Genomic DNA, 27,115 nt, shown 5'->3' with positions numbered 1-27,115 from the left:
TACAGCAACATAAACACATTACCTCATCGTGAGCCATACTAACTGCCGTCTCTCGTTCATTCGCTTTGTGTGAGGACACGCAATCTTTCAGCTCCGTGAGAGAGAGTAGTTAGGTGACACTGCTGCATCAACTCATTGCAATCAGGTGTGTGTAGCACTGACTGGTATTAGTTGATGCTGTGTCACCAACCACTCTCACGGAGCTGAAAAGAGTCTGGTGCCCTCACACTTTCAACACAAGGACATGCACTATATTGCTTCCTGATCATTTGAATCTCGCACGCCCGGCACGAGCTAGAAAACAGCTTCACGACAGCTGGCGTCGTAAAAGTACTACCGCTTTTGTCCAAAGGGGTCGCCAACGTGCCATGTTACTCGTAGTGGCTTTAAGAGCCGGGAACAATGTTTGAGAGTTTGTGATGAACAAAATGCGAGAGTTAAATGGGGAGCAAACCTTGTAGGAGCCTTTTTGTTGTTGCCTGTAGTCCCAGGTGTTTCGGTCATGGGAGCGGTTGTCCTGTTGGCTGTTGCTCCACATGCCGATCTCCACCTCTTCTTCTTGGTCCCAGCTATTACCCATGGACGCCTCCTCTCCACCCCACGTCTCCATGGGCTTGGGACCTGGAGCTACGATTTAGGGCAGAGGAACAAACTCAATACCAAACCAATGGGAACTTATCTTTTCTGCCATTTTGCACAAAAGTCAAAGGTCAAAGTTGGCTAGGACCTCTTTATAGTTTTAACCTACTCATCAGATGGTTTTTGCTAAATATTTGAGTGAACCTACCAGACTTATGGTGCCCGCCCCATCCAGATGAAGGCTCTCTGCTTCCCCTATTGGGTTCCTCCCAGGTAGAGCTGGTGTCCATGGGCTTCCCCCAGGCAGACGTCCCGTTGTCCACAGTCACAGGTGGAACAGTGGGCTGTGGCTCCCCCCATGTTGAGGACTCCTTCTGCTTGGGGTAAGGCTCCGCCCAACCTGGAGAAAAGGAGGGATGTACCCATTAGAATGAGGATATACTTAAAGCAGCTCCGAGTAACATTTAAATATCTTTTAAACAGCCTCATGTTTCCTCTTATAATCATAAATTACCTTTAACAGCAAACGAGACCATCAGTGCAAAGAAATACTTTTATATAGTTTTTATTACTGCATTTGGTCTGATCGCACACCCAGTCCGATTTTCGGTTCACGCGTGCATGCTCTATGGTCATATCCGTATTGGTCGCAGTGCAGCAGCGCGATTTGAGAAGCCTATCCCTCCAGGTGAGGGAAGGGGAGCGGGAGCCTTGTTTGAGACAGTTGTTTGTCGTCATAATGACTGATAATGGGGCTGAACCATCAAAGACAAAAAAGAAAATTCAATGAAGAAAAGCTAAAAGGGAAAAATAGGCGGGCGGGAGGGCGTTGCCAAGCAACGTATACACAATTTCACGGGAGAAAACTAGACTGCAGTGTTTACTCCTAAATGAATGAGCGGTAGCCTACTAAAACAAAGTTTGCTTTGCCTCACCAGCATCATCAGGTGACCATTATTCATCTGAAATAGTCATTATTTACAACAACATAAACACATTAACTCATCGTGATCCATACTAACTGCCGTCTCTCGTTCATTTGCTTTCTGTGAGGACACGTAATCTTTCAGCTCCGTGAGAGGTGACACTGCATCAACTCATTGCAATCAGGTGTGTGTTGTCACTAACCACTCACGGAGCCGAAAAGAGTCCGGTGCCCTCACATTTCAACACACGGACATGCACTATATTGCTTCCTGATCATTTGAATCTCGCACGCCCGGCACGAGCTAGAAAACAGCTTCACGACAGCTGGCGTCGTAAAAATACTACCGCTTTTGTCCAAAGGGGCCGCTAACGTGCCATGTTACTCGTAGTGGCTTTAAGTGACGTTGAATAGAGCCAATTCATCATCATCATAAATATTAAGATACAGACAAAGCTAAGACCCAAAGCTCAATTACAAAAATCATCTTCATTGGCCATAAAGAGGATTGTAATGTAAGAGTGGAGTCACCACAGTGACTTTTACTAAAGTGGTTCACACAAAACACTCAGCAGCAACCACTAATGCAGGTCCCCCTATTTCAAACTACATATTCATATATATACGTGCTTTTTTCCTCACAGTATCAAAGCTCTCCCATATTAAGAGTACCGTACTTTCCGTACTATATGCCGCACTGGACAATAAGCCGCAGGTGTTATAATGTTTAATTACCATATGTAAGAGTTCGTGCACAGAGGGGATTGTCGGGAAAGAGATGGCTGCTTGAGGAAGCTCCCACATTTCAACAAACAAGTTGCATATTTGCATAACGTACGTAAATGTTACCATTTTGTGCAATAGTAGCTATTAGGGATGGGCACGAGTGTTTTCGCTACTCGTGTGATGCTTGCATTCCTCGAGGATCAATAGATTCCTTGTTAAAACATTTTCTATTTTTAGGACGCAACGCATCTGTCTACAGAACAACGGTTGACCGCAATAAAGCGCTCAATGCTTATGTCAAACAGTCACAGTTGCCATATGATATTAAGGATTTATTTTCCACAAGTTTAAAACACATTTTCCTAACTGAAAGTAATTAAATAAGCGGGCCACAATTTAAACCGATCGAGTAGGTCTGCGGTGGAGAGAGAAAAGAGAGAGAGAAAAAAAGAATGGGCTGTAGTTGGCTAACATTCAAAATAGACATTTAAAATAAGAAGGGCAGCAAATACAATAAAATTATTGACCTACAATTTAAACACATAGATAGGCTAAATAACTCACCAAAGCAGTAGAAGTAGTAGGCTACCGCGTAATGCTCACTCCTGTCCGTGACTAATTACCGCGACTAATTCCTCGTTAACGGAACGTTACACCGTCAGCTTTTGAATCTCAATCCTATATTCCATAATAAAGGCTTCTTAAATGTCGTTTGCTCGAATGTGCCCGAAGTCAGCCTGGCTTCTTTACGTGATTTTCCAAGTTTTCCAGCACTGCATTCAGCTCCGCGGTGCTGTGGAGACCACACACTGGCTGCGCTGCACGGAGGTGGCAGTTATTTGCGGTTTCTGTTTGACACAACGCTTAGTTTATTTAACTTGGATCAAAATATTTAATTTTGTTAAACTTTATATCCGTTTTGTGCCGTTTTGTACACGTATATAACATTTTAAAATAGGGGCGGCCCGCCGGCCGGCCTAAAGGCTACAAACACTAAAAAAAACAAAAATCGATTTTCCTCATCCACCAATCGAGATCATTTGAAACGAGGAGTACTCGAGTACTCGATTACTAACGCCCATCCCCAGTAGCTACAGAATATATACTGTGCTGTGTAATAACAGGGTCGAAAAACGGGGAAAAAGTCGCGGCTTGTAGGCCGAAAAGTACGGTAGCCTTATCAGGCTAGTTTAGGTTGGCGGTTGTGGGTAAAAGGGACATCAATGGCCTAAATTTAAAAATGTTGAAGTATAAAAATTTTCTAGAACACTAATTGCATTTTCATATATGCATTGATGCTGAAAGTTTGTCGTTTTATATCCTATAATTAGTCTCCTGCTCTTGAACCCTGTGTCAACTTACTTTTGCAAGTGTTGTTTACTTTAACTCTTGTGGGTTTGTAGATGTGTGCATGCACCCCAAAAAAAAACATTCAAATGTGAGACTGTGTGTCAAGTGAGTCCAAGTATGATTTCAAAAGGCTCCTGTTACAGCTGACCGCCCAGACCTGCTACTTTCCCCTCTGCTGGGGGCGTTTGGGGAGATGCCAGGGATAACTCCCGTAAAAATAGGACAGATCATGGGGCAGCCTCAGGCTCCAGTGTCCCTCATGTGACTAGGTATGCTCACACACAAGTGCACGCACATAAACACAAACAAAGGCAGATTAATCACGATTAATTCTATTATTAGAAATATGCCCGAAAATTTGAGTTCTCCGTATATATTGTTGTAGGAAACAAAAGATAAATGACAGCAGGTGGATATTAGGGGTGTGAACGTTTACAAAATTGTCTAACCGTGTACACGACGGAATTTTTTTCGTGTACACGGTTAACCGTGACGTCATTGTCCTCGTGCGCCCGCCGTCCTGTAGGCGAGTGCACACACACACATACGCGTTCGCCTGTCATGTGCGCCGTCATTATCGCGCTTCATTAATTTCCTGATTAATATAGCCTATCGCTTTCTACATGTCCACGTTTATGCAGGTTGAACAGGTGTTATAAAGTTCGGGCTACTTACAAAGAACATTTAAAATTTGAAGATTTTGTTTTTAAACGGTTTTCGTTTATTGATTTTTCCTAAACGGTTATGATTTACTAAACGGTTACTCGTGTACACGTGCACACCCCTAGTGGATATATACATTAAAAATTTGGTGTTAATTCTGAAAATAAATTAAAAACAAACTAAAACATAGGCCTACCACAACATAATTCAATTTGGCTGTCTCTTTGCTATGTCTCTGAGCAAGTGAGTGTCTGTCTGTCTGTCCAACAGTTAAAAACATAGGCTAGCGTGCTAGCTGATCCTGGGTCAGCCACAACGTTAGAGTGACCTTTTTTCCCAGAAATGAATCACCCTGCGTTAACGCGTTCATTTTGACAGCCCTATTAGTTATATATCTATAAACACTTCCTTCACCCAGTTTTTTCGCTGTTGATCCATCATCCATAGATTGCACTTCAGTGTTCAAATAATTAACTACAAATTCTACAAGCTGATTATGTTCTCATTACAGTAGCTTCCTGATTTGCCCCACCCTTTCTTAACATTCACTTTGCTGCTTCACTTAGCTGCCTGGACAGCGATCTGGAATAACCCCAACAGCCCCTCCCTTCCCCCCTCTTAGTCCACTTCTACAGAATAGCTGCCTTACTCTGTTTAGTTTTCCCATCTTACATTGGAACCATTCCTATTACTAAGTCATTAGGCCCCCCAACTCTCTCCCTCTCTCTCTGTGTGTGTGTGTCTCTCTCTCTCTCTCTTTCTCAAACCTAACAAGAGCCAGAGTTTTTACAGCAAGCAGAATTGGCGTGTGAAAGAAAGGGAGGAGGAAAGAAAGGCGAATGAGAGAAGAGAAAAATCGATGCTCTTAGCATTCCAAAAGGATGACTCAACCAGCTTACAGAAAGCCCTAAACATAGACAACGTCGTAGGGAGATGGGAGAGAATAGCTGTATGTGTCTGTTTCTCTCCCCATGCTTCAATGCAAATTATGTATGCTTTCAGAAACATTTGTGAAGGTGAGTGGGTCCACACTTTCGTGTTTGCACAGTCCAAATCCTTTTTAAGACCTTATTCCCACTATCTTCAAAAGTGTGGGTGGGACCGTGCACCTTTTTAACCATTCCTCGGGCTTACAGAGTGCGCTTAAAGGCTTGCACTTACATGCTCGTACCATATTAGATACTGGCTCATGTCTTAGTATTGTACCACAGAATTTGACAAAAAAAAAAAAGAATAATAATAATAAGAATAATAATAATAATAATGTGCATTTGAGAACCTGCAGAAATTGGGAATGACACTATGTCAATCAATTCCTGCAGGCCAAAAACACTGAAGCATGTAAACAGTAACAGTTGTAACGTGGCCAATAATATTTATGTCAGACTATAAAAAGGAAGCGAGTGTGACGTGTTGGAACCATCATCACTCTTTTTAACATGTGTGCACGATGTGTAGGGCACATACACATTTGTTTGTTCTCCTGTCAATTTTTGTTTTTATAGTCAAGGCTGTGTGAAAGACTGCCTTACTGTTAAAACTGCGGTCCTTAAATTTGGTTTGTTCGGAAATTATTTATTATGTAGAGAATATAATTTTAACGCATTTTAGTAAAAGATAAGTGATAACTATTGGTACCAGCAGCCAATTAATATGGCTTGAGCCAGCCTCTGTTCCATTCTATCTCAAACATATTCCAACGTACCAGGATTGCAGCTTTTGTCCTGTGCATGCGGCTGCTGCATGGGCGGTGGAGGATGCTTGACGCTGTGTGCAGGGTGGGACTGGTGCTGAGAGGATGGGCCCATGGCTTCCTGCTCTGATTGGCCAGTTCTGTTCCACATGTTGGCGGATCCACCACCACCACTACTACTACTACTACTGCCTTTCCCTAGGGAGAAAGTTTAATAACACGTTGAGTCATAAGCTCACAATGAGAAGCCCTAAAAGATTTTTTTTCTTTTCTTTTCTTATTTTAAAAAGACATTCATAGTGGGCCGCGTGTTTACCAGGTTCTCCCCAAGCTGCTGTCCCGTCATCTATCTCCATCCTCCGACGAACAGACTCTGGAGAAGGCTCTTCCCACCCGCTTGACACTTCTTCCTTCTGACCTCCTGTGGGCATGGGGCCCCCCTGCCATCCTGCTTGGATAATAAAACCAAATAAATAATAGTGAGTTATCAATAGTGTGTCCTCCCACTCGACTTTGTTGCCACCCAATGTCAAAACACTTATTAAAAAAGGTGGCAATTCTGGAGAACACTTGTTGTCAATCACTGTCAAAATCAGTGAATATCTCCTGCCAAACCGCTACCTGTCCATACTATGTGTGCGCTGAAATTAAATCTAGTATAAATATACAGCCTGGGCTCTGTAAACTGGTACTTAAACAAAGGATATGTAAACAAAGGGGCCCACCGTAGCTAGCAACATGCCCATTTATGGAGCTACGGTAGTGAATTAACGTTAAAAAAATTAGGCACACACATACACACACGGTACAGATAGGTAGCGGATTGCAAGGAGATATTCACTGATTTTGACAAGCCTTCTCCAGAATTGCCGACTGCACCTTAACAGCTCGTATTCAGTTTTGGTGCCCAATAGTCTTCCTTACTAAATATTAAAGACCTGGGAAAAGGGGGACCATTCTAATTCTGTTAAGAGAGGATACTCCGAATAACATACCTGTGGGCTTGTTAGGGCCTTGATTGCCTCTGGACGTGTTGGATTCCGGACCTTTTCCCCACTCGTTTGAGGGCTTGGGATTGGGCTCACCCCAGTTCTGGGCTCCGCTGTTGTTCTTCATTGGCTCCCCCCAGCCTTGGCTGTTACTCTGAGGGTTAGGTTTGTGGACCTGGTAGTTGGACCCTGGGTTTGGAGTACTCTGGTCTGGAGTATTCGATCCTCCACTCCCTCCCCACGTGTTGCTGCTGCTGGTGTTGGTTCTGTTTTGATCGTTCCAACCTCCAGAGCGATCACCGTCTCTGTCCCTGTCCCAGCCACCTGAGCCTTTTTGAGGCTCCCCCCAGTGGTTGTTGGTTCCTTGTCTGGAACCATCTCCACCGTTACCCCAGTGTTCACTTCCATTTCCACTGTTGGAACCCCAACCATGCTGCGGTTTGGGCGCATTAGTCCAAGTATTTGACCTAAGCAAAAAAACAATGAAGTTGATCAATAGAATAAAAAATGGATCATGCACAATAATAATGGTTGCAAAAAGCAGAAAATGGGATAACATTTGAAAAAAGGTGTAGTTTTTCATTGTTGCCGTGTCATTTTTTTTTTAATTTCTAAAGTACATTCTCTTAACTGAATAAACAAACATTCCTCGCGGGAAAATTGGACCACTGGGACACTGTTTGAAGTGATAAAGCTACCTGTAAAGTCAGTGTTACACTGCTGTTTACATCAGCAGGGCCCACAGTTTTGTTTACAAACAAATTCTAGTCTTACCCAGGTGCCTAAAAAACATTTAGTTTTGATTAGGGCTGTCGCGATAACCGCACAGATGAAATACTGCAATATTTTCAAGCCAATCGCAGAGCATGGGCGGCCACCGCAACAACCGCACGTGACGTCCATGGACCTGTTATAAAAGGTGACGAACCCCCGTTTTTCAAAACTCATATTTGGAAAAAAGATTTGAAGACCAGATCTTGTTTTTAAAAGGAAATTAATTTTATTTATTAAAATCATATACGAACATTTAATAAAACACTTTCCTTCATTGCAAATGAACAGTAGTACAAATAGACCGAACTCTGATGTGTTTACTACAGACTTTATTCCTCTGCTCCGCTGTGATCGCTCTCACTGTCATCTCTCTATGCTCTGGTTCGGTCATCCTTGCTGCTGTCCTCGGCATCTGAGACGCAACATTTATTTAATGCTCATAGTTAATCACATAGCCGAGTGCTGAAACGAAAGCTATCAACGCCGTGGTTTAAGGCTGATATGATAACCGGGGCACGTTACAGTTGTCGTTTGGAAGGCTTCGGCGATCTCCGTTAGTTTCAGTTTAGCCGATAAAGTTACAATCACAACGACCGCATGGACAGCGTTTAAATAAAGCCTCTTATTCTTATTATCATTAGGGCTTTGATGCAAATGATGAAATCTAAACATTATGGCGGCTGTGGTGTGCGTAAAAGGAAAAGCGCAGTTGGCAATCTGATCTCTCCTTACTGCCACAGTAAAAGTCGATCGCACAGCCGATTCCTGCCTCTGACACGTTGACTCGCAACATAATGATTTGTGGCTTTGCATTGGCTTTTGCGATGTCCCGTGCCTCTTGTTTTCTCTCCACACAAAGCGTTCTCTCTCCCATTGCACACACGCATGCCCCGGCCGCTTCCGAGAGCACAGACAGTGTTGGTTCCAACCGATAAAAAAAATTAAATAAACACAACTGAAGCTATGTAAAGCGCTTTGAGTGAGAGAAATGCGCTGTATATATTAAATATAGCCTATTATTATTAAGCTGAATGCGGAAAAAAACCCGTCTTATATTCGGACCAATACGGTACAAATAAGTTGGCTTAATAAATAGAGACCTATAATTAGGCCTAAAAAAGGGGTGGAGCAATTATATCGCATACCGCACGGTTTAGCCACCCTAACTCACCGCACGGGGTATTCCTTCATCGCGACAGCCCTAGTTTTGATTTATAATAATAGAATTATTGAGAACCGGGACAAAAGGCCGTCTTCCGTATGTAACTGCTGTTATGTTTAAAACTAAAAACATTTAAAATTGTAGATGTTATTAGGGATTAAGAATAGAATGTCTGGAGCACAATTATCCCCTTCAATTTAATTTTATCATTATTATGTCAAACAGATGACACTTGTTATCTTCTCACAACGTCCAAAACAGTGTGTCCTCAGAGAAGGTTTCAATCTTTCATATGCAATAAAACCTATTAAAAATGTACTTTAATGATTAAAAAGAGCTTTTTTCATCAAAAGCAACACTAAATAATCTCTCATATCAATAAAAACTGTTTTTCTACAACACATTCATGTTTTATAAGAGTTCTAAGTGGTGGGACCACCTTACTGTAACTCAACACCGTCAGACATTTCATTATGTAAAATGTAATAAAATCAGGCGAAATAAGGGGCAGCTGTCACTTTGAAGGACCTCTTGCCAAATTCTACCTCTGCAGAGTACATTAGAGTCAGACAGGCTCTGATAAGTGTTGTAGTTTTAGAATATTTTACATTCCGAATCTTGAAAGTCCTGTGTCACAACCACAACACCGACTTACAATTTCTGAAGAAGTTATTTGAAATGTTTTGATAATTTTATTTTCCTGAAGCAGCTCATACTAGCACCTAACATCAACAGAAAAACCAAATGGCTACTAGATAAATTCCATTTGTTATGTTTAAGAAACGTTAAATATGTCAACACCGTCAGACAGGAAATCTGACATCTGACGGTGTTGATCGGCCAATGACAGTAAAAAAAAACTAAAGCTGGGAGGTTGTGTCAAAGCTTAAGTCAGTAGCTTAGTATATGTTGGATACATACATGTAATTTAATTTGCGGAAACATAGGGTTTGTATTTTTTCAACATTGCACCCTGTTTTGTCCCACTTCTCAAGAATCACTGCAATACTATGTGAGTGTGTAATACACCTCCTACGGTGCCCTTCTGGTCAGCTGCAGGGTCGTCTGCTGGAGCCACCGTTCACTGATGTTTCGGCCCCTAGCCAGTACATCTCCCAGTGGGGTGGGGGTGGGGGGGGGCCGTAGCCAGTTGGGGACGTCTCCCCGCCCCCCCCCCCCCCCTGCAGCTGACCTTATTACTTACTACTACTACCATTTCATTTACTTCAGAACGCTGCTGCTCGAGTCCTCACTAGGACCAAAAAAGTAGATCACATTACCCCAGTTCTTAGGTCTTTACACTGGCTTCCTGTCACTCAAAGAATTGATTTTAAAATATTGATGATGGTCTACAAAGCCTTAAATGGTTTAGGGCCAAAATACATTACCGATCTGCTGATACGTTATGAGCCGCCCAGAGCCCTTAGGTCGTCTGGGACAGGTCTTTTAAAAGTCCCCAGAGCTAGGACTAAACAGGGAGAGGCGGCATTCAGCGTTTATGCGCCCAATGTCTGGAACGGACTGCCAGAGAGTCTGAGGTCCGCTGAGACTCTCAGCTCTTTTAAATCGGGTCTCAAAACGTTCTTGTTTCCCTTTTAACCTGTAATTTTTTTTTTTTTTTTTTTTGTAAAATGTTTTAATTCTTTTATTTAAATGTTGTATTTTTATCCATGTTTTAAATTTGTTCCTTTTTTTTGTATTTGTATTCTTTATTTGATTTTAACCCTGTGAAGCACCTTGAGTGGCCCTGTGCCTGAAATGTGCTCTATAAATAAAATTGCCTTGCCTTGCCTTGCCACTGTAATGTTTTGTAATCTAACTGCAGAATCTGCAAATATAAAAAAAAATCCCACTCCTCTGAAACTGCATAGTGCACCTTGAACTTACTTCAGACAATATTTTTTGCATCAGGATAATCAGTATTTCTTTAAAACATGAATTACCTGTCATCTTTGTTAATGTTGTTGCTCCAGGTGTTACTGGTGTTCTTGCTCCCCTTGTCCCAGCCACTCTGCCCACCTCCTGCATTCGCCGAGACTTTGCTGTCCCACCCAGACGTTGGCCGCTCTCCCCAGCCAGGATTTCCAGCACTCGGGCCTGAGCTGCCCTGTCCACCTCCCCAACCTGCGTACATAAAAACAGCAAACATTTTCATTTAACATTTTTAGTTTTAAGACTTACGTTTATATCAACAAAAAGTCCATTGACAAAAAAGGTTTGATAGACACTACAGCCATACCTCCAGAGGTCTGGGAGGGGGCTGCTGGTGCCGCTGTTCCCCAGCCGGAGCCCCCGGTGCTATGCTTTCTCTCATCTCCTCTGGGAGCCTGGTTCTGATTGTGGGGAGAATTCACATCCCAGGTGGTGTTCTGCCGTACGGGCGTCTGTCCCCATCCAGTGTTGGACAGAACCCTGGGATCTACATCGGGCCGAGCCAAAGCTGACTGTACTGGCGGAGTATGGGGGCCCTTTCTGCGGTTTCCCCCTTTTGACTGGCTGCCGTCTCTGTCAGAGCTGGACCGGCCACCGGAGCTCTCTCCACTTCCCTCACTTCCACCAGAGCGTCCCCAGCCTCCAGTGCCAGTTGCCAGGCCTTGGGTTGGACCTCCTACCCCTCCACTTCCCATGCCCATGGCGTCATCCTCCAGGCTCTTCCAGCCATTATTGGCAGAGCTTCCTTTATGACTTCCAGCATCTAAATGGTTGTTACCAGGAGCTGTTGATCCCCATTCTCCATTCGCCATCTTGTTGTTAGATGAGGAAGAGGATGATGAAGATGAGGAAGATGATGCGCTGCTCCCCCAGGGGCGAGGTATCCCTGCTGATGGGCCCATGGTGGTTTGGTTTCCATTTCCTGGTGTTTGGCCGGCAGGGCCTGGGATTCGATTTGAGCCGACACCCCAGGGTGCATTGCTCTGGGGCTGGTTTGAGTTATTGGCGGGCCCCTGGTCCCAGCGTTGGGCCCCAGTGTTATTGTGGTTATTATTACTCTTGTAAGCAGCAGTAGAGGAGATTTGGGGGTTCCCACCCTGCGTTAAGGAAAGGTTTTGGGGGTTCACAGTGTCTGCATTTGGGTGACCCTTGTCTCTGGGGTAGGTAGTCGCGCCCCAAGGCGTACCAAAGGCCCCAGGACCCCCCAGCTCTCCTTGGGGGTGCTGAAGGGCTGAGGAGGGGTTTCCATTGACCAGCAGACCCCCGTTCCCTCCGCCAAAAGAGCCCCAGGAACAATCCCCACTGAGTTGGGGTGAGGCGGTAGAGTTTGGTGGAGTAGAGGTCATTGTGGCATTAGTAGTAGTAGTAGTAGTAGTAGTATTCATCATAATAGTGTTATTTGGTCCATTGGATTCAGTGTTAAGGTTGGTTGGCTGTAGGCCACCGTTTCCACTGTTGCTGCTTGCTGTACCATTATTCACCTCAGTGTCTTCCATCATACTGCTGTTGTTTGGAGCTGCAATGCCACCCCAGCCCGGCACAGGGCCCTGTTTGGGAGCTAGACCCAGTTTGGAACTCATCCCCGGAGGCTGTGGTTGGCCCTGGGACACTGGGCTTGGATTCTGCGGCCAGGCACCGTGGTTGGCATTTGGGTTTAAAATGTTTGGGTTTAACCCTCCATTAATGCAGGGGGTGCTACCGCCAGTGGGGATTATGTTGTTGCCGGACTGGGTGCCCCACACGCCGCCGTTATTGGCGGGCTTGTTGTTGTGGTTACCCATGTTATTGCTTCCAATACTGCTGGACCCAGCCATGGAGTAGAGGGAGGGCCCGGTGATGGTATTATTTCCATTATTTGCACCGTCAGTGGTTCCCATCCCTCCGCCAATTACCTGCCGACTGTTGCCGTTGCTGTCTCCGTTGACTGAAACTCCGACCATCATGGCGGAAGTCACCGAGGAGGGGGAAGAAGCCGTAGAAGACACAGAGGAAGAAGCTGACATCATCATCACTGTTGTCACAGCGGCGAGGTTTTTCTCTGAGCCGATGGAGGAGCTAGAGTCTGCGTCCATGCATTCTGATGCCAACTCAGGGTCTGATCCTGAACCACAGCCAGAGGAGGATGAAGAAGAGGAGCAAGAGAAAGAAGAGGAGGAGGGAGGCCAGACGGACGAGTTAGTGGAAGAAGGGTTGTTGGGCTTGTCGGTGCTTCCGTCCACTAGGACTTTGCCCCAGTTGCTGTTGCCGTCAGTGCTGCAAGGAGAGCCAGAAGACCAGGGGGAAGGTTCATACTGTGAGTCCAAGCCCGGATGCTCCAGACCTGGAGAGAGAAGAGGTGGACATGGCAGAGGGTACCGTTAGTGTGAAGTCTTTTTTTTTGTCGTTTTTGGGAAAAACTGACCAATTAGCAAAGGTGATATTTCATCATTGTGGAAAAATTATATGGATAAAATAAAACAGATTTAGTTTAAATTCCCTTCATTCACAGTTGCTTTTATATTTTTCCATTTCCTCCGACCTTCAGCTGCCCAACTGTTCTGGATGTGATTGGTGCCAGGCCTGAGCCTGGACACAGCTGCCACCATTTTGTCACCACAGCGGGACCCAAAAGCATGCCAAAGCTGTAAACTAGGATTTAGGGAGGAGGACTACTATCATGAGACGACGAGAGACAGAGGGCATTGGGGAGATGGAAATTGAGTGTGAAGAGAGGGAGGGAGTTTGAGGGGGAGTTGGTGGCAACTTAAAAAGATTCATGCTTGTTTTAACCTTGATGTTTTTCCAAATATATCTCTCTGAGATCATTGGCATTCAGACATAGCTCATCTCTAGGAGACTCCAGAGACCTTTCCTGATCCGTTTTTGCTTTTATGTACAATCTGCACGCTTAAAAAGTATTAATGGCAAGTGCTTCACTTTTCAGTGCTGCATTATTTATCAGCATTTGCTAGTAGAGTGTCACTTAAAATGCATTCTTGCAGTGGGAGCCCCAAATAATTTGCTGTAGTGAGCTAATGTTTGTTGTATTAAGGTTATTTCGATAAACTCACAATAAATAGCCCACAGCACTGGTTCTAGGGCAGCTCAGCGCTGTTCTGTCATTTGACAATTCACACAAAAAGGTTGCCAACTTCCTGTGGCACGTATCATGTTCTTTTGCCAAATCTTCTAATGCAACCTTTCTCAGTCATTCCTCTCTATGTGTGTCTTGGATGTGCTATCAATGAAATGCATCATCTATCAAGGTCAGCTCAGACTGGGTCTACCTAGTTGGTCACAAAGCAAGAGCCGAAGAAAGACAATGGGAGGAAGAATGGAACGCAGAAAAATGGGGAAGGAAAAAGGTAATGTGTAGTCACCTGTTTGATTAGGGGAGTGGCTGACGGAATCCCGAATGGGAGCCATGCCTGGAAACAGAGAGGAAAGACTGTCAAACAGACTCAGAAGGAGTTAGAGAAAGAGCCAGCAAACAAACACAGTGGGGAGATGTTAGAAATAGTTAGGACAGGTAGCACATTCAATGAGAATCAAGAAGAGAAAAAGCGATGCAGTCAGAGGGGTTCAAAGTTGTCACTATAAGAGTGTTAGAGGACAGGCCCTGCTAGTTGCAGTATAAATGTAAAGGGGTTAATACAATATTTGAATTTAAGAAAGCATAAAAATTACTTATCTTTTCAAAGTGTGTTATTTTCAGACATTCATCTTAACTGAATATTGTGCCTATTCTCTGTTGGCTTTTAGTGTAACTTGCTTTTGTGTGTTTCTGATAACTGTATGACTGCACACTGATGTATATCAATGAAACACATGTTTACACATTAAAAAAAGTATTATTTTAGATGAGTCAATGTTGCACACAAATTAAGCTTAGCCAAGATAACACATCCACATTTGAAAATGTATTGCCAAATATATGTACAATTGTTTTCTTACTAATTGCAGAAGGTGAATATCAGCAGACAGTGTGTGCTTGTATGGGCTAGTTTCTTTGTTTGGGGATACAAACAAATCTAATGAATTAAATCTAATAATTATGCACTGCCGTTTGCTTTCTTTCTTTTTTCTGAAGGTTTACCTGCGGGTTCGGCTCCTGGCTGCGGCAGCTGGCTGAGCAGGAGGGCGTCCCCTGGCTGAGTGAACAGGTGACCTCTGGTTCCCAGGGCGACAAAGTTGAGGTCAAAGGTCAGAGCTCAGAGGACACGGCCTCAAGGGCCTGTGGTGAAGAGGCAGGGCTTGTCAGAGCGGGCAGCAGGCTGATCAGGCCACCTTGGCATTGCTGTAGACTGGATGTGTGGGTGTGTATTTGTCTATAGGTGTATATGTGGGGAGGGGGAAGGGGGATCTGGTTTAGATTTAGGACTCTGTCTTGACTTGGTATTTTCCAGTACTGCAGAGAGACAAAAGAGCAAAAAACGAGGCCAAGTTAAAAAAAATTATGCATGCCCATTATCAATAACTACAGAAACAATTATCAGTTGGTAAAAACACTCAATTACAACGTCAATCATCAAACCATGCCACCCACACATTTTCAAGTGTTTAGATTTGTTTCATGGTGCCACACATTTGGCAGGATGAAAATATATAAAAAAACTATACAATTAGGCATGTACGTCGTTTAACCATTAACTGATGAGAATAAGTATAACCAATTAATACTATAAGTTAAACGGTTCTATTAAAATTATTTGCAGCGTGTGTATCCTAACACTTGTAACCGCGCAACTGTCTGTATGGAAAGCGCCCCGACAATGCATGCTCTAGTACAGCCTCTCAATTGTGTTGCCGCTTGTCAGGGGTGCCCTCAAAAAAATATTATCGCATTGCTGAAATATTAAATAAAAGAACGATGGTAGGCTACCATGAAAATGTAACATCATCCGCCCCATAGGCCTACATCATCTTAATTTTACTCAAATGCCACATTCCCCATGTCACAACGTCAATATTGGGGAATAGCCTGCCACCAAGCAGCAGAGCCCCCTCTCTCCCTATGCAGGAGAGAGCACGCAGAGAGCACTTGGTCCAGCAGCGGCCACCGCGATGGAGCAAAGACGTGGTGCAAAAATCACCTTTTCTCCCTCTCTTAGCCTGTCATATAACAATTTTAACGTAACATTTGTGTGGAGGTCTGTGATGTGGAAATGACGTACCAGGGCATATTTAGACAAGGGAGCGCCATACTAAGCACATCATGTATATTATTTTATTTTCTTCCCTGTTTTAAGTCAGCTGAAAAGACTATTGGCTCTCCTTCGCCATCCTTGGATAACATCTTATGGTCTTCACGTGGCATCTCCATAGCCGTGATGCACAATAACATTTAAGGTGAGACACAGGCCGGCTCTCCAATGGAGCAAGATCTACTCTTTTTGCCAGAGGCAGCCACTTCCACTATGCAAATTCAATGATGCTATGAAAATGAATTAAGAGCCTTCTTGACCCTTTGAACACAGCCATATCCTTTCCCTGTGTATTCTTTCTCCCGTTGAAGGAGCCTTATTATCACCATCTCTATTTACACCTGCTAAAACACTAGAGTGTCACAAGTATGTGAGTCGGGTAGATTATTCAGAAGGCAGCATGTAGAAAGACTGAGGGGGAGATTGAGCACCCTGCACACCTTTTCTTCATGGGGACTAGATTAGTGTTACACAACAGGCTTAAAGCTTGCAGCACTGCCCTTGGACGCCACGGCAAGCAGAGAGAGAGAATAAGTAGCAGTAAGGGGACAAAGACCAAGAATAATTAGGAGAGGGAGTTAAAACAACAAAGAGGAAGGGGAAGACGGTACAAATCCGTTGAGTAGGACACAGACACCCTTCAGTAAAAGTGGACCAGTGTATTTTACAGCAAGAAGTAAAGTGTCTGCTTGCTTGCGGGCGTGCGTGTTTGAGTCTCCTGACCTTTTCTTCATTCAGGTTAGCAATTCTGTTAGCTCTATGTGCCTGCTGCAGCAGTACACAGGTCTATTTATAAACTTTCAGTTCAAATAGCCACCAGTCTGTACACTAGCCAATATGATAAAAGAACAAACAAACCAATGTGTGGACATTGAGCATTGATGCAATGAAGCCTGCATGTGTTTGGGGCATGTGTTTCACATTCTATTGATATAAATATTCAATGAGAACTGGCATGTGTATTGTAAGAATGACCTTATTATAAAAAAGACTAAATAATCCAAGTAAAGTAATTCATACTTAATTCCACTCAAAAACTGTCTTCGGAAACACAAACCAACACAATGCTATAAAATCGACCAGACACACTTAACAGAGGCAAAACTTCACCTTTTTTACTCATAGCTCACTAGCTAAACCTTGGCATACTGCCAGTGTCTAAACATAAAGCCAGCCAAAGGCTGCTAAGCCGCCCCTCTGGAAGCAATCAAAGAACAGACATGACAATGATATCATTACAATTGTACTCTCCCCAAAATATTGAAGAGAAGCATAGTGCAAAAGGGAAGACGAACAAGAAACAGAGCAGAAAGGTAGTGTGTTGACTGGGGGATGGATGTGTACTCCCTCCGGCAGCCACAGCACTAAGGACAAGCCCCTTCAAGCAAACTAAGTTGTTTACTTCCATGGATCTTGACTCAACCTTTCAACATGGAAACTCTGTCAACCCTAAAGCATCTGATTCAAAGCGGCTATGCAGGGAAGAAGTTTATCCTTATAAGGCAGTGTATGTCTAAGTAATGTAGTAAGCAAAGTTTAACGATTTACTTGACAGTGCTTATCATGAACTAAGTAATTGTGGGATAGCTATAGGAGCGTGAACGTGTAACTGGTTAGTAAATCATAACCGTTTGGACAAAAATCCAACAAAAAACATATTTTTTAAGCTTTGAAAATTATTTCAATGTGTTCTGGAAGCATTAATTAATTCACATCACAAACACAAATTATTTAGAGATGATAAAAGCTAGTCTGCAGAATCCGTCTGCCCCGCTCAGTGTGTGTGTGTGTGTGTGAGCACTGCAGACACGCAACAGACAAACATACATAAACGTGACATGAAGAAAGCGATATTTGTCTGTCCACAGAGAAGAGATGAATGAATGCCTGACAACAAGCAGCACGCTAGTTTAGCAGCTCACAGCCAATTGTTACAAAAAAAGCTATAAAGAAAGTCGTCTTTTTTGTGTACACATTTAACCATATGCATTGACTATGCATATGATAAAATGTGTACACAAACATTGCTGCTGTGTAACTATAATTTTTAACATTCACACCCCCATTGTGATTTCTCTGAGCACTTTTGCAGACTTCAAGTATTTTTCCATCAATCAAACTGCGAGGCTGTATTGGTTGTGTACATGCATATTCAAGAACTGAAATGATTAGTCAATGAATATATGAGTATGAAAATAAACAGCTATTTCAATTAATCACGTGTCTGGTCACATTTTCTTGTCCTTGCTTCTTAAAGTGAAGATTTGGTTGTCCTTTTTGTGTTATATGACACATTCATTTTCTGACACTTGATAAATCAATAATTAAAATAATCTTTTGTTTCAGTTAGGTTATTTGATAGGCTATTGATCACTACAAAGGTAGATATTTTTTAATAGATAACGATGTTAAAAACATCCCATAATCCTAGTGGGTACAAGCGGTTTCTTTGCTGGTGCTCAGTACATAGAGTACAGTTTGTTCCTTTCCCCCTGCTTCCATCTGAGAACGGCTTTCATGAGGGCCCCTGGACTTGGCAGCAACTCCACTGCTGCTATCATCTTACAGACAGGCTGAGGGGAGGGGGGAATATAGGGACACACCACAAACTCACAGTGCGACAGTGCGACAGTGCGACAGAGAGAGAGAGAGAGAGAGAGAGAGAGAGAGAGAGAGAGAGAGAGAGAGAGAGAGAGAGAGAGAGAGAGAGAGAGAGAGAGAGAGAGAGAGAGAGAGAGAGAGAGAGAGAGAGAGAGAGAGAGAGAGAGAGAGAGAGAGAGAGAGAGAGAGAGAGAGAGAGAGAGAGAGAGAGAGAGAGAGAGAGAGAGAGAGAGAGAGAGAGAGAGAGAGAGAGAGAGAGAGAGAGAGAGAGAGAGAGAGAGAGAGAGAGAGAGAGAGAGAGAGAGAGACGAGAGAGATGAGAGAGAGAGAGAGAGAGAGAGAGAGAGAGAGGATCTGAATATGAAAAAAAACAATGATACCAAGGTGAGGACGAGGGAAGAGAGAAGTGGAATGTTTAGGGAGAAAGAGGCAGAGGCAAAAGAGTGTCACTGAGGTTGATACGTTAGGAATGCAGCTGCAGCTTCTAACATGTATAAAAAGAAAAGAGGTCAACTTCTCGAAGTCAGCGGCCCATAAACCGCATACAAAGTGAAGTTCCTTTAACAGACAGGGCAAGTAGCAAACTACAGACTGCTAGAGTTGCAAAGCAGCTAACATGCTTACACCTAGAATAGTGAAAATGAAGATCAATAGACTTAACCAATAATATGCTTTGGCCCCATTCTCTACTTTATCTGTTACATATACTAACATAACTAATAGGAGTATAACAGGTGAATTCAAACCAAGGTAAAGCTAAATAAGCACTTTGAGTGGCCTTGTGTCTGAATTGTGCTATATAAATAAACTTGCCTTGCCTAAATAGATTGCCTTGCCAATTCATAGAAATGAAAAGCTGTTACTGTTTGGCCACCAAAGACAGAGCCTGTAATAAATACAGGAATATTTGTATTGACATTTATAACTATTTCAGAGTTATGAGTATTTAGAGACATTTCTACACCACTAAAAAGAATGTAGGCTAATATGAATTCAACTTGCATGAAAAACATACGTTCCAAACTGTTAATATGTAAAGAATGAAAACAAGACTAAGTAGTTTTAGGTCCAGTTAGCTCAAATTGCCTGGAATGGGTTTTGTTTTACATGCTTTTTTTTCTATATTTAGAAAGTGATACCAATCAATTACTGGCAACACCATACATTCACACTACAAAAGGACACCATTTCACAAGATGTGCCATGTTTGACTTGACAGTCTAAAATACCATGCAGTGACCGTTAACTGAGCATTGCTTTTATCTTGAGCAATAGTTCAACATTTTACGTTTTTAGCTTTTTACCTCATTCTATGGCTCAAGAAAAAGTAACAGACCCCATTCCTGTGCATGCATTTTATTTTAATGGGCAAAGGTTGCATTTATTGGCACAAAGGGTGGACTGCATAATACAGGTACAGATATGCTACATGATATGGCGACTCATCCCAAATATATTCTCTGGTGGTGAACCAACCTATTAAAGAGAGCTCTAGTTGTTAGGGAAGACACGGTTGTCATAGCAACATTCCTAAACACTCCCAATTCCTCTGGGCATGTCCAAGCAAGATGAAGAAGCAGATTCCTCTCTGTCCTTCCCTTAAATATGCAACAAAAAACATCATCAATCAAAAGATAGTAAAGCTGGGGGGGGGGAACCCTATGAGCGAAAGAAAGCTGTCAATATCTCTCCAGCTCCAGGTGAAATCCATATGATGGATTGAAGAGCATAACAAAGTGTTCCGAAATGCACTCAAGTGCAGGTGTAAACAGTATGCATCCCTTTCAAACAGTGTGCAGTACAGGATATTGCATGTGCAAGGTTGAATGTGTGCAGGAGGAGATAAGCGTACTTGTCACATGGTCCACCGTCATCACGTCAACTTTGGGAGGGGTTCGGAGGGGCACACATATACACCAAGGGCAAGGTACGCAAAAGTACAAGCATAGGGTTTTGTTTATGACTCATTAGCTGGTGTGTTCATTATTCAGTCATCCATTTGGCTTTGCAGTCAGTAACCTGTCCACACACACAGTCTGAAATGACTTTATGACTTGGGATTTCAGCCAGTTTCAATAATGGTGGAGATCAGATTATCGTCATCAATTTACATTTATTGATATCACTGATCGTTAACAAGAATGGAAGTCATGCTGAGTAATACAATTAGAAATCATGAGACGCATTCAATCCAGTTGTGTTTGTTTTTTAACAGTCTTCCTAGTGTGTGAAGCTGCAACAGACTAGTTTTTTCATTCGTTTCATTTAACCTGCTGCTTTTTTAGAAAATAATGAACAATGCCCACAAGTTTTGAGAACCCAAGTTGATGTCTTTAAAAATGCCAACCCTCACAACCCCAAATAGATCTAATTAACCATCATGCTAAAACAAATCAACTTTGGTACAGAGTATTAATCAGTCAACCCACTAAAACACTAAATGTGCATCTCTACAAGTGAGTGCGATGAACAACAGAATTGTTTTACAATCGTTTTGGATTCAATACGAAAGACAATTAAACTGGTGCACACTAAAGAAATCAGCCTATAGACTCCAGCTATAGTAAGACACTGTTAAGTAAGGACACTGAGTCTTTCAGAAGAACGATGACTACACTCTGGAGAGGGGGCCTTCCATGACGTGTCAGTTCACAGTTTAGTACCACAGAGACTCATCTGTTTGTACAAATCTAACAATATAGTAAGAAGTAGAGACTACAGATAGAGCAAGACGAGGTGAGAAGAGCGAAAACAAAAGCAAAAGACACACACGGGCAATTGAAACAAAGACACACTCAAGGTCAGAGATAGATGCTGTCAGACTTCCTACCTAGCCATGGCAGTGGCTTTCAGCTGTAACAGTAGTAGTCTCGTACTAACAGGGCTCAATGGAAACTGTCACAGCAATTCAAATGGAAAACGTGACTACGTCAGATGGCAAAGTACTCCAGCGCTGTCATAAGAGAAAAGCACACGCCACGACTGGGACATGCAAGAGATAAAAACTCAAGACTATGCAAATGATAAAAAAGGGAATAATAGAGATTTTATTCTTTTTATAACTCATGAAGGCTTCAAAGCTTAAATGGACAAGTAGATTAAAATTGGACAAGGCTTGAGGTTTTGAGCAACGCAGTTGGCAGATTATTTTTTTTAAGTCTCCAAGGAGTTGACCAAGCTTGGCTATTTTATACTGTGCCAATTTCAATCATGTATTGCAAGGATCTTCTCTCACACAAAACCGCAGCACTGATGACTGTGAAATTATTTAAAGCTTCCAGCAATGCTTTTACTAGCTACAGTCAAATAATACAAGCAGGTAGACATCACACTGGCAACAGAGTTTTCTCTTATCTACACAGTGAAATCATATCAGGTTTTACAAAATTGTGTTGTCCATATTAATGCAATAACATGACCAAAAAGAGCCACTGAAAACACAAACAACTACGTCCCAGCTTCTGACACTTGTGTGTGACACCTTCTCTCACCTTTTGACCAGACCTGTATCTTCTTATTCTCCTTCTTGGTCACACTCTCCGTCTTTCTCTCTCTTCCATCCACTGTTCTTGCGTTATGTTTCCTGTGGACAACAGAAGGAAACGCCATTACTTTTATAGTTATTTTTTAATTGGATTTTGTGTTTGATTTGGCATTAACAGGGCTGTACGCTTATTTTTTTAGGTGGTAGCACTGGTGCTAGTAAGCAAAAAAATACAGTAGCAAAAAAAATTATTTGGTAGCAAGTATGATCGAAAACTTGCTTAACCTTAACCCTTGCATTTCACTGTAATTACCTTTGAGCATCTCATCTTGGTCTCCTTTGAGATTCTCAATTAATATTATATCCTAGTGTGTGCAGTAATAATTGTAGAATAATGAATAGGGGTGCACTGATTGCAATTTAGACAAAAGAATCTAACCTGCCAATTGCAATTTTTTGCTGATTCAGAATTATTTTTCCCCCGTAAAAATATAAAAATAATATCTATATCTATATATGTTTTGTATATACATATAATTATTATATTAATAATAATATTTTTTTTTAGAAAATGTCCTGTTAATTAAAACCAAACTTTAAAACCTTAAACATAGCCTATTAAATAGATAAGTATACATATTGGTACAATTTAGGATAAATTAAATGGGTTGTTGTGAATGTGTTGGAAGTTGTTCTTCAGTGGCTTACTTACTTTGTTTTTAGACTACTGTTGACTTTTCTCTGCAGCTGAATGAGTTGCCTTTCTAGCGAGAGCACTGCAGGGCTGTAAAGCGCTAACTTCCTGTTCTTACCGGCTTCAAAATAAAAGTCAACTCACGTTTGGCTAGTAACGGGCTTTTAACGTGAAGGCGCACAGGAAATGTTCTGTTTGCACACGCGCTAATTTAACTGCGGTAATCTCCTTCCGGTTATTACCGTTGGTGAAGATTTTATACGGTAGAATCGCTGCACAAGCACAGATCCCGAGGACACATATCTTTCACCAGCCAAAGTGAAGGGTGGACTCAATAACTTACTTGCCTAAGACCACATTTACCCCCATTTGGAGTGTTAATGTAGAGCCCTCTAAGCAGTGTTGTGCATCTCTCCTCTGTGTTTCAAAGACAGCCTCTCCTCATTATCAACTAGCACTAGTGCGAATGGACTTGTATTCATCATCGCACGTGATCAATTTCAGTAGCAAATGCGATCAAAACTGTCGCACTGTACAGGCCTGGGCATAAAAACAGCGCGTTTTCCTTAACCCATTGATGACGGCTGCTGCGCGATGCCACATTGTATCTCCTGCCTGATGCTCCGTCGCGCAGCATTGTTACTTTATCTAATTTTCATGGCGTGCGCAACATAGAATGCACCGTCATTGGTTCAAATACACATAAGGTGGGTTTTGCTGATTTTTTTAAGACCACGTGACCACCCAAAAAATATGTGGGTTGCCGAAAATCACGCCAAACAAAATGAATAAATAAATAATTTTTTTTTAAAATACGCCAGCTGTGTCGGCGATAGTGTATTACAGAACAGTTAGTGGCGTTCGGAGCGCAGAATCAAGGTCTACTATAGGCTACTGACGAAAATCACACAACACATTGCATCTATTTATTAACAATATTTATGAATTTAGGCTATATTTTGCTGTTCCAACTCAAATTCAGCCTAGCCAGGCGAAAGTTAAGTTTCAGTTTCGTTTTCATCTCCGTGGTATACAGCCGTTTGGACCAGCTGATCGGCTCCCGACAGCAGGAGTCAGTCTGCGTTCCAGTTGTACTGGGAAGTCGGATTTATGGTGCCAGTGATAACTGAACTAAATAATAAAATAAAGCTATCTTCTCCTTCCTATATCTGTCTATCTTTATCCCTCCACTGCACACTCAGTCACTACTATCCATGCTAAAAGGAAGCAGGATTATAACCTCGTTTAGCACATTATTTTTAAATATTTTATATTATTTATTTTATTTTTTCTCCCCCATCTATTTTGACAATTTTTAGAAAAATGTGTTGGTTTGTAAGCGCTAAGGGAGCATGTTTAAATAAAACCTGTGAACCTTAACTTTTAAATGTATTTTATTTCATGTTTCTATGTGCTACACAGGCTTAGATATTAAGGTTTTGGTAGACTTTACAATTCATACTATTTTTTCAGAAAACCCTCAGGCATTAAGGACATGCATCCTAGATTGCCATAGTCATCAATGGGTTAATCAGCAATGCCAAAAACAACATTTTAAAAAAAAGCATTAACTAGTGCTTGAGGGATTTAGCCAAAGTTAGACCCCGTTTCCACCTGGCATTAACATGTGGTTTTTGTGATCCGATCACATGAATACAGCTCTAACTACAGGTGAGAACACTCTCAAGACGCATTGAGATCGGATCACAAAAACCACATTCGGAGGTGGTTTACGTCGCTTGTATCCACATTCTTTTGGTAATGGAAACACGAATGTGACTCTTGTCCACTTTAGGGACCTCCTACTCAACTGCTGCCCCCTGCCTGGGCGGAAATACGTTGAAAATGCATCACTGGCGTTCATGCAGCTTTTATAGAAGCCTCATGAACGAGTTGCAAATGACAAGTTTACTCCTCTGTTTTCATTTCACTGCGTAAATCTGAAAACACGGAAATCGCTGCTATTGACTGGAGAGCTGCAAGGCAACGACTTCCTGTTCTTATCCGCTTAAGAATAAAAGTCAACTCGCGTTTGGGTAGTAACAGGCTTTTAATGTGAAGGCGCACAGGAAATATTCTGTTCGCATACAGTATCTTAACTTCATACAGAAAGCCGCCTGTGTATGCTACTGGTGTTGGTGACAAGAGTGTAGCAGACGTTAGAAAAGGCGCCCCGCAAACACACATCTTTCACCAGCCAAAGAGGCGTAATAACTTACTCGCCTAAGAGTTTTTACTTTTATATACTATTTATGATATTTCCCGCATTTGGCGAGAGCCCTCTAAGCAGTGTTGTGCATCGCGCCTCCTTGTCTAAATGAGACCGTAGCATATCTCGTCAACCTAGACTGGTAATTATCTTCGCATGTAATGTATTTTAATAGCAAATGCGATTAAAACTGTGGCACTGTACAGCCCTGTATGTTTACTTGTTTGAACCCCACCGGTTAAAAACACCAATGCAAACGGAAATGATGAACGTGTTGATTTAAATACAGCGCGGGTAAATGGAATCCGATCACAAGTAGACAGAAGTCACATTTGAAAATACAAGTGGGAACACACGGACTGAGAGCTGTCCACTTGTAACCTGTTTCAAAAAGTCAGATGTTAATGCCAGGTGGAAACAGGGTCTTAGACGTTCAAGTAGACGAGGAAATACAGACCTTGGAAATCCACAACTAATTATTCATGTTGTTCACAGAAATCCAGAAAACCATCAATAGTTAGACATTTTCTTCTCAAGCAAACTGTAATTTACATATAAATGAAATATGTAATACATTTATGATTTCCAATATTTTGGGATAAATACCAGAAGAACACATTTAGATGTATTTACACTTAATAGTATTGCCTGGTGAAAAATGAAACCATCTGGCTGCAAGACATTTGTATAAAAAAAAGAAAAAGCATTTCTACTTCTCTTGGCCAATTACAATATAACTATTCTTGGCTCCAAAGGAAAAAAAAACAAGTTCTTCCCCATAGTGCCATATTAGTTAATATCAGACTGTGGCTTCTCCCTGTGGCAGTTTTAAATTTAGCTGCACTTGTCCCGGTGGGTGTGCCATTTGCCTGCAGGAGAAAGCTGCAGGCTGCAGTCTGATCCCATTATGGGATTACAGCACATCACTTACCTTAACTATAAGGAGATGCTTAAGCGACGCAGACAGACACCGTGAAAGCAACATTTACTGTGTAAACATTTGCGATACTTGCCAATCATACTAATATTAAAATATTACTGTCAACAAAATGTGATTACAAGATTCTGCATTAAATATGTTTAATATGTTGGAAACCGCTAAAGAACTCCATTGAGTTGCAAGGATCATAACAATGTCTTATGTCAAAACTTGCAAAGTCAAACTTTTTCAGTTACATGTCTATTCTGGTAATCAAATTAAAATTACAGATCACATGGGCCATTCATCTTCTCCATTTCACCACCACTTTGCAGTCACCAGCCACCTTTCTCTGTTCCCACACTCCCTTACCCCTTCCCCCTCTCCTTCCTCCACTTTCCACCATCAAGTGCTTCAGCAGATGGTTCTGGGTTTAACAACAACAACAGCAGCAGAGCCTGGTGGGGGCCCTCCTGGAGAGCACACTCACACACACACCATGGACAGCATCTGTTTATGAATGGACCGACAATTGCCCATCCCCCGACAGCTACAGCTGACAGAGGGAGGGGGGACCTCGAGTCACCGAAAGAGCAAAAGAAGGGAGAAAGAAGATCAAGGGCGGTAAAGCAGGGGAAGGGAAAGATGACCAACAAACTGAAAATTTTAAATGTTTGCTGGTTGTATGGTTTGTTTTCTCCTTATTCCTTTTCCAGTGCCAGATGGTACTTAAAACTAAACAAGCTATTTCAATATGTCACTTTGGGGAAATTGTGAAGGTCTTTTTTCACAATTGTTCAACATTTCATAAAACAATCAATCAATCGTGAGAAAGTTTTTAAAAAGTATATATATATTAGTGGCTGCCCTAGACTGCAGTACAACATGAACCGCTTAACTATGTTCATCCTATTGCCTTATTTCACAGCACAACTAGGATTGCAAAGGGGTAGAAAGTTTCCGATTTTTCATGGGAACTTTCGCTCTGGAATTTTGGGAAAATTCTAAATTGGGAATTATAGGAATTGACTCAATGGCGGTCATTTAAATTATCTGTTTCATATCCAAACACAAATCTAAACATTAACATTATGTTTTGTCATGACATCCATGCAAATAATACAATTAAAAAAACATTACATTTGAACAGAATTATTTGTAAGTAGAACATTATCAAGTTTTGATTATTTCATGAAAAATCAATAATTTCACTGAACAACAAAAAGATGAAT

At 42.1% G+C, this 27,115-nt stretch overlaps 1 protein-coding gene across 3 annotated transcripts in view; it reads right to left on the bottom strand.

Annotated features, from left to right (window-relative positions):
* Window positions 1–27,115, bottom strand: part of LOC307263214 (trinucleotide repeat-containing gene 6A protein-like) — a 51,748-nt gene that overhangs the window by 11,723 nt on the left and 12,910 nt on the right. The window contains exons 3-12 of one of the 3 annotated variants that reach the window (XM_080044318.1): window positions 22,069–22,160; window positions 14,869–15,180; window positions 14,153–14,200; window positions 11,101–13,113; window positions 10,805–10,985; window positions 6,932–7,392; window positions 6,253–6,387; window positions 5,949–6,134; window positions 788–979; window positions 455–627 (exon numbers count right to left, since the gene is read on the bottom strand). In XM_080044318.1, the coding sequence (XP_079900444.1) occupies window positions 455–627; window positions 788–979; window positions 5,949–6,134; window positions 6,253–6,387; window positions 6,932–7,392; window positions 10,805–10,985; window positions 11,101–13,113; window positions 14,153–14,198 (3,387 nt within the window). In that variant the 5' untranslated portion in view covers window positions 14,199–14,200; window positions 14,869–15,180; window positions 22,069–22,160. The remainder of the gene's footprint in view (window positions 1–454; window positions 628–787; window positions 980–5,948; window positions 6,135–6,252; window positions 6,388–6,931; window positions 7,393–10,804; window positions 10,986–11,100; window positions 13,114–14,152; window positions 14,201–14,868; window positions 15,181–22,068; window positions 22,161–27,115) is intronic. The other 2 variants (XM_080044320.1, XM_080044319.1) reach the window with 2 other exon arrangements.

Source organism: Ammodytes marinus, assembly GCF_949987685.1.
Source record: "Ammodytes marinus genome assembly, chromosome: 16".
NCBI classification, from domain to species: domain Eukaryota; kingdom Metazoa; phylum Chordata; class Actinopteri; order Uranoscopiformes; family Ammodytidae; genus Ammodytes; species Ammodytes marinus.
The sequence above is the reverse complement of the archived record's forward strand: the minus strand, read 5'-3'. Positions and strand labels throughout refer to the sequence as shown.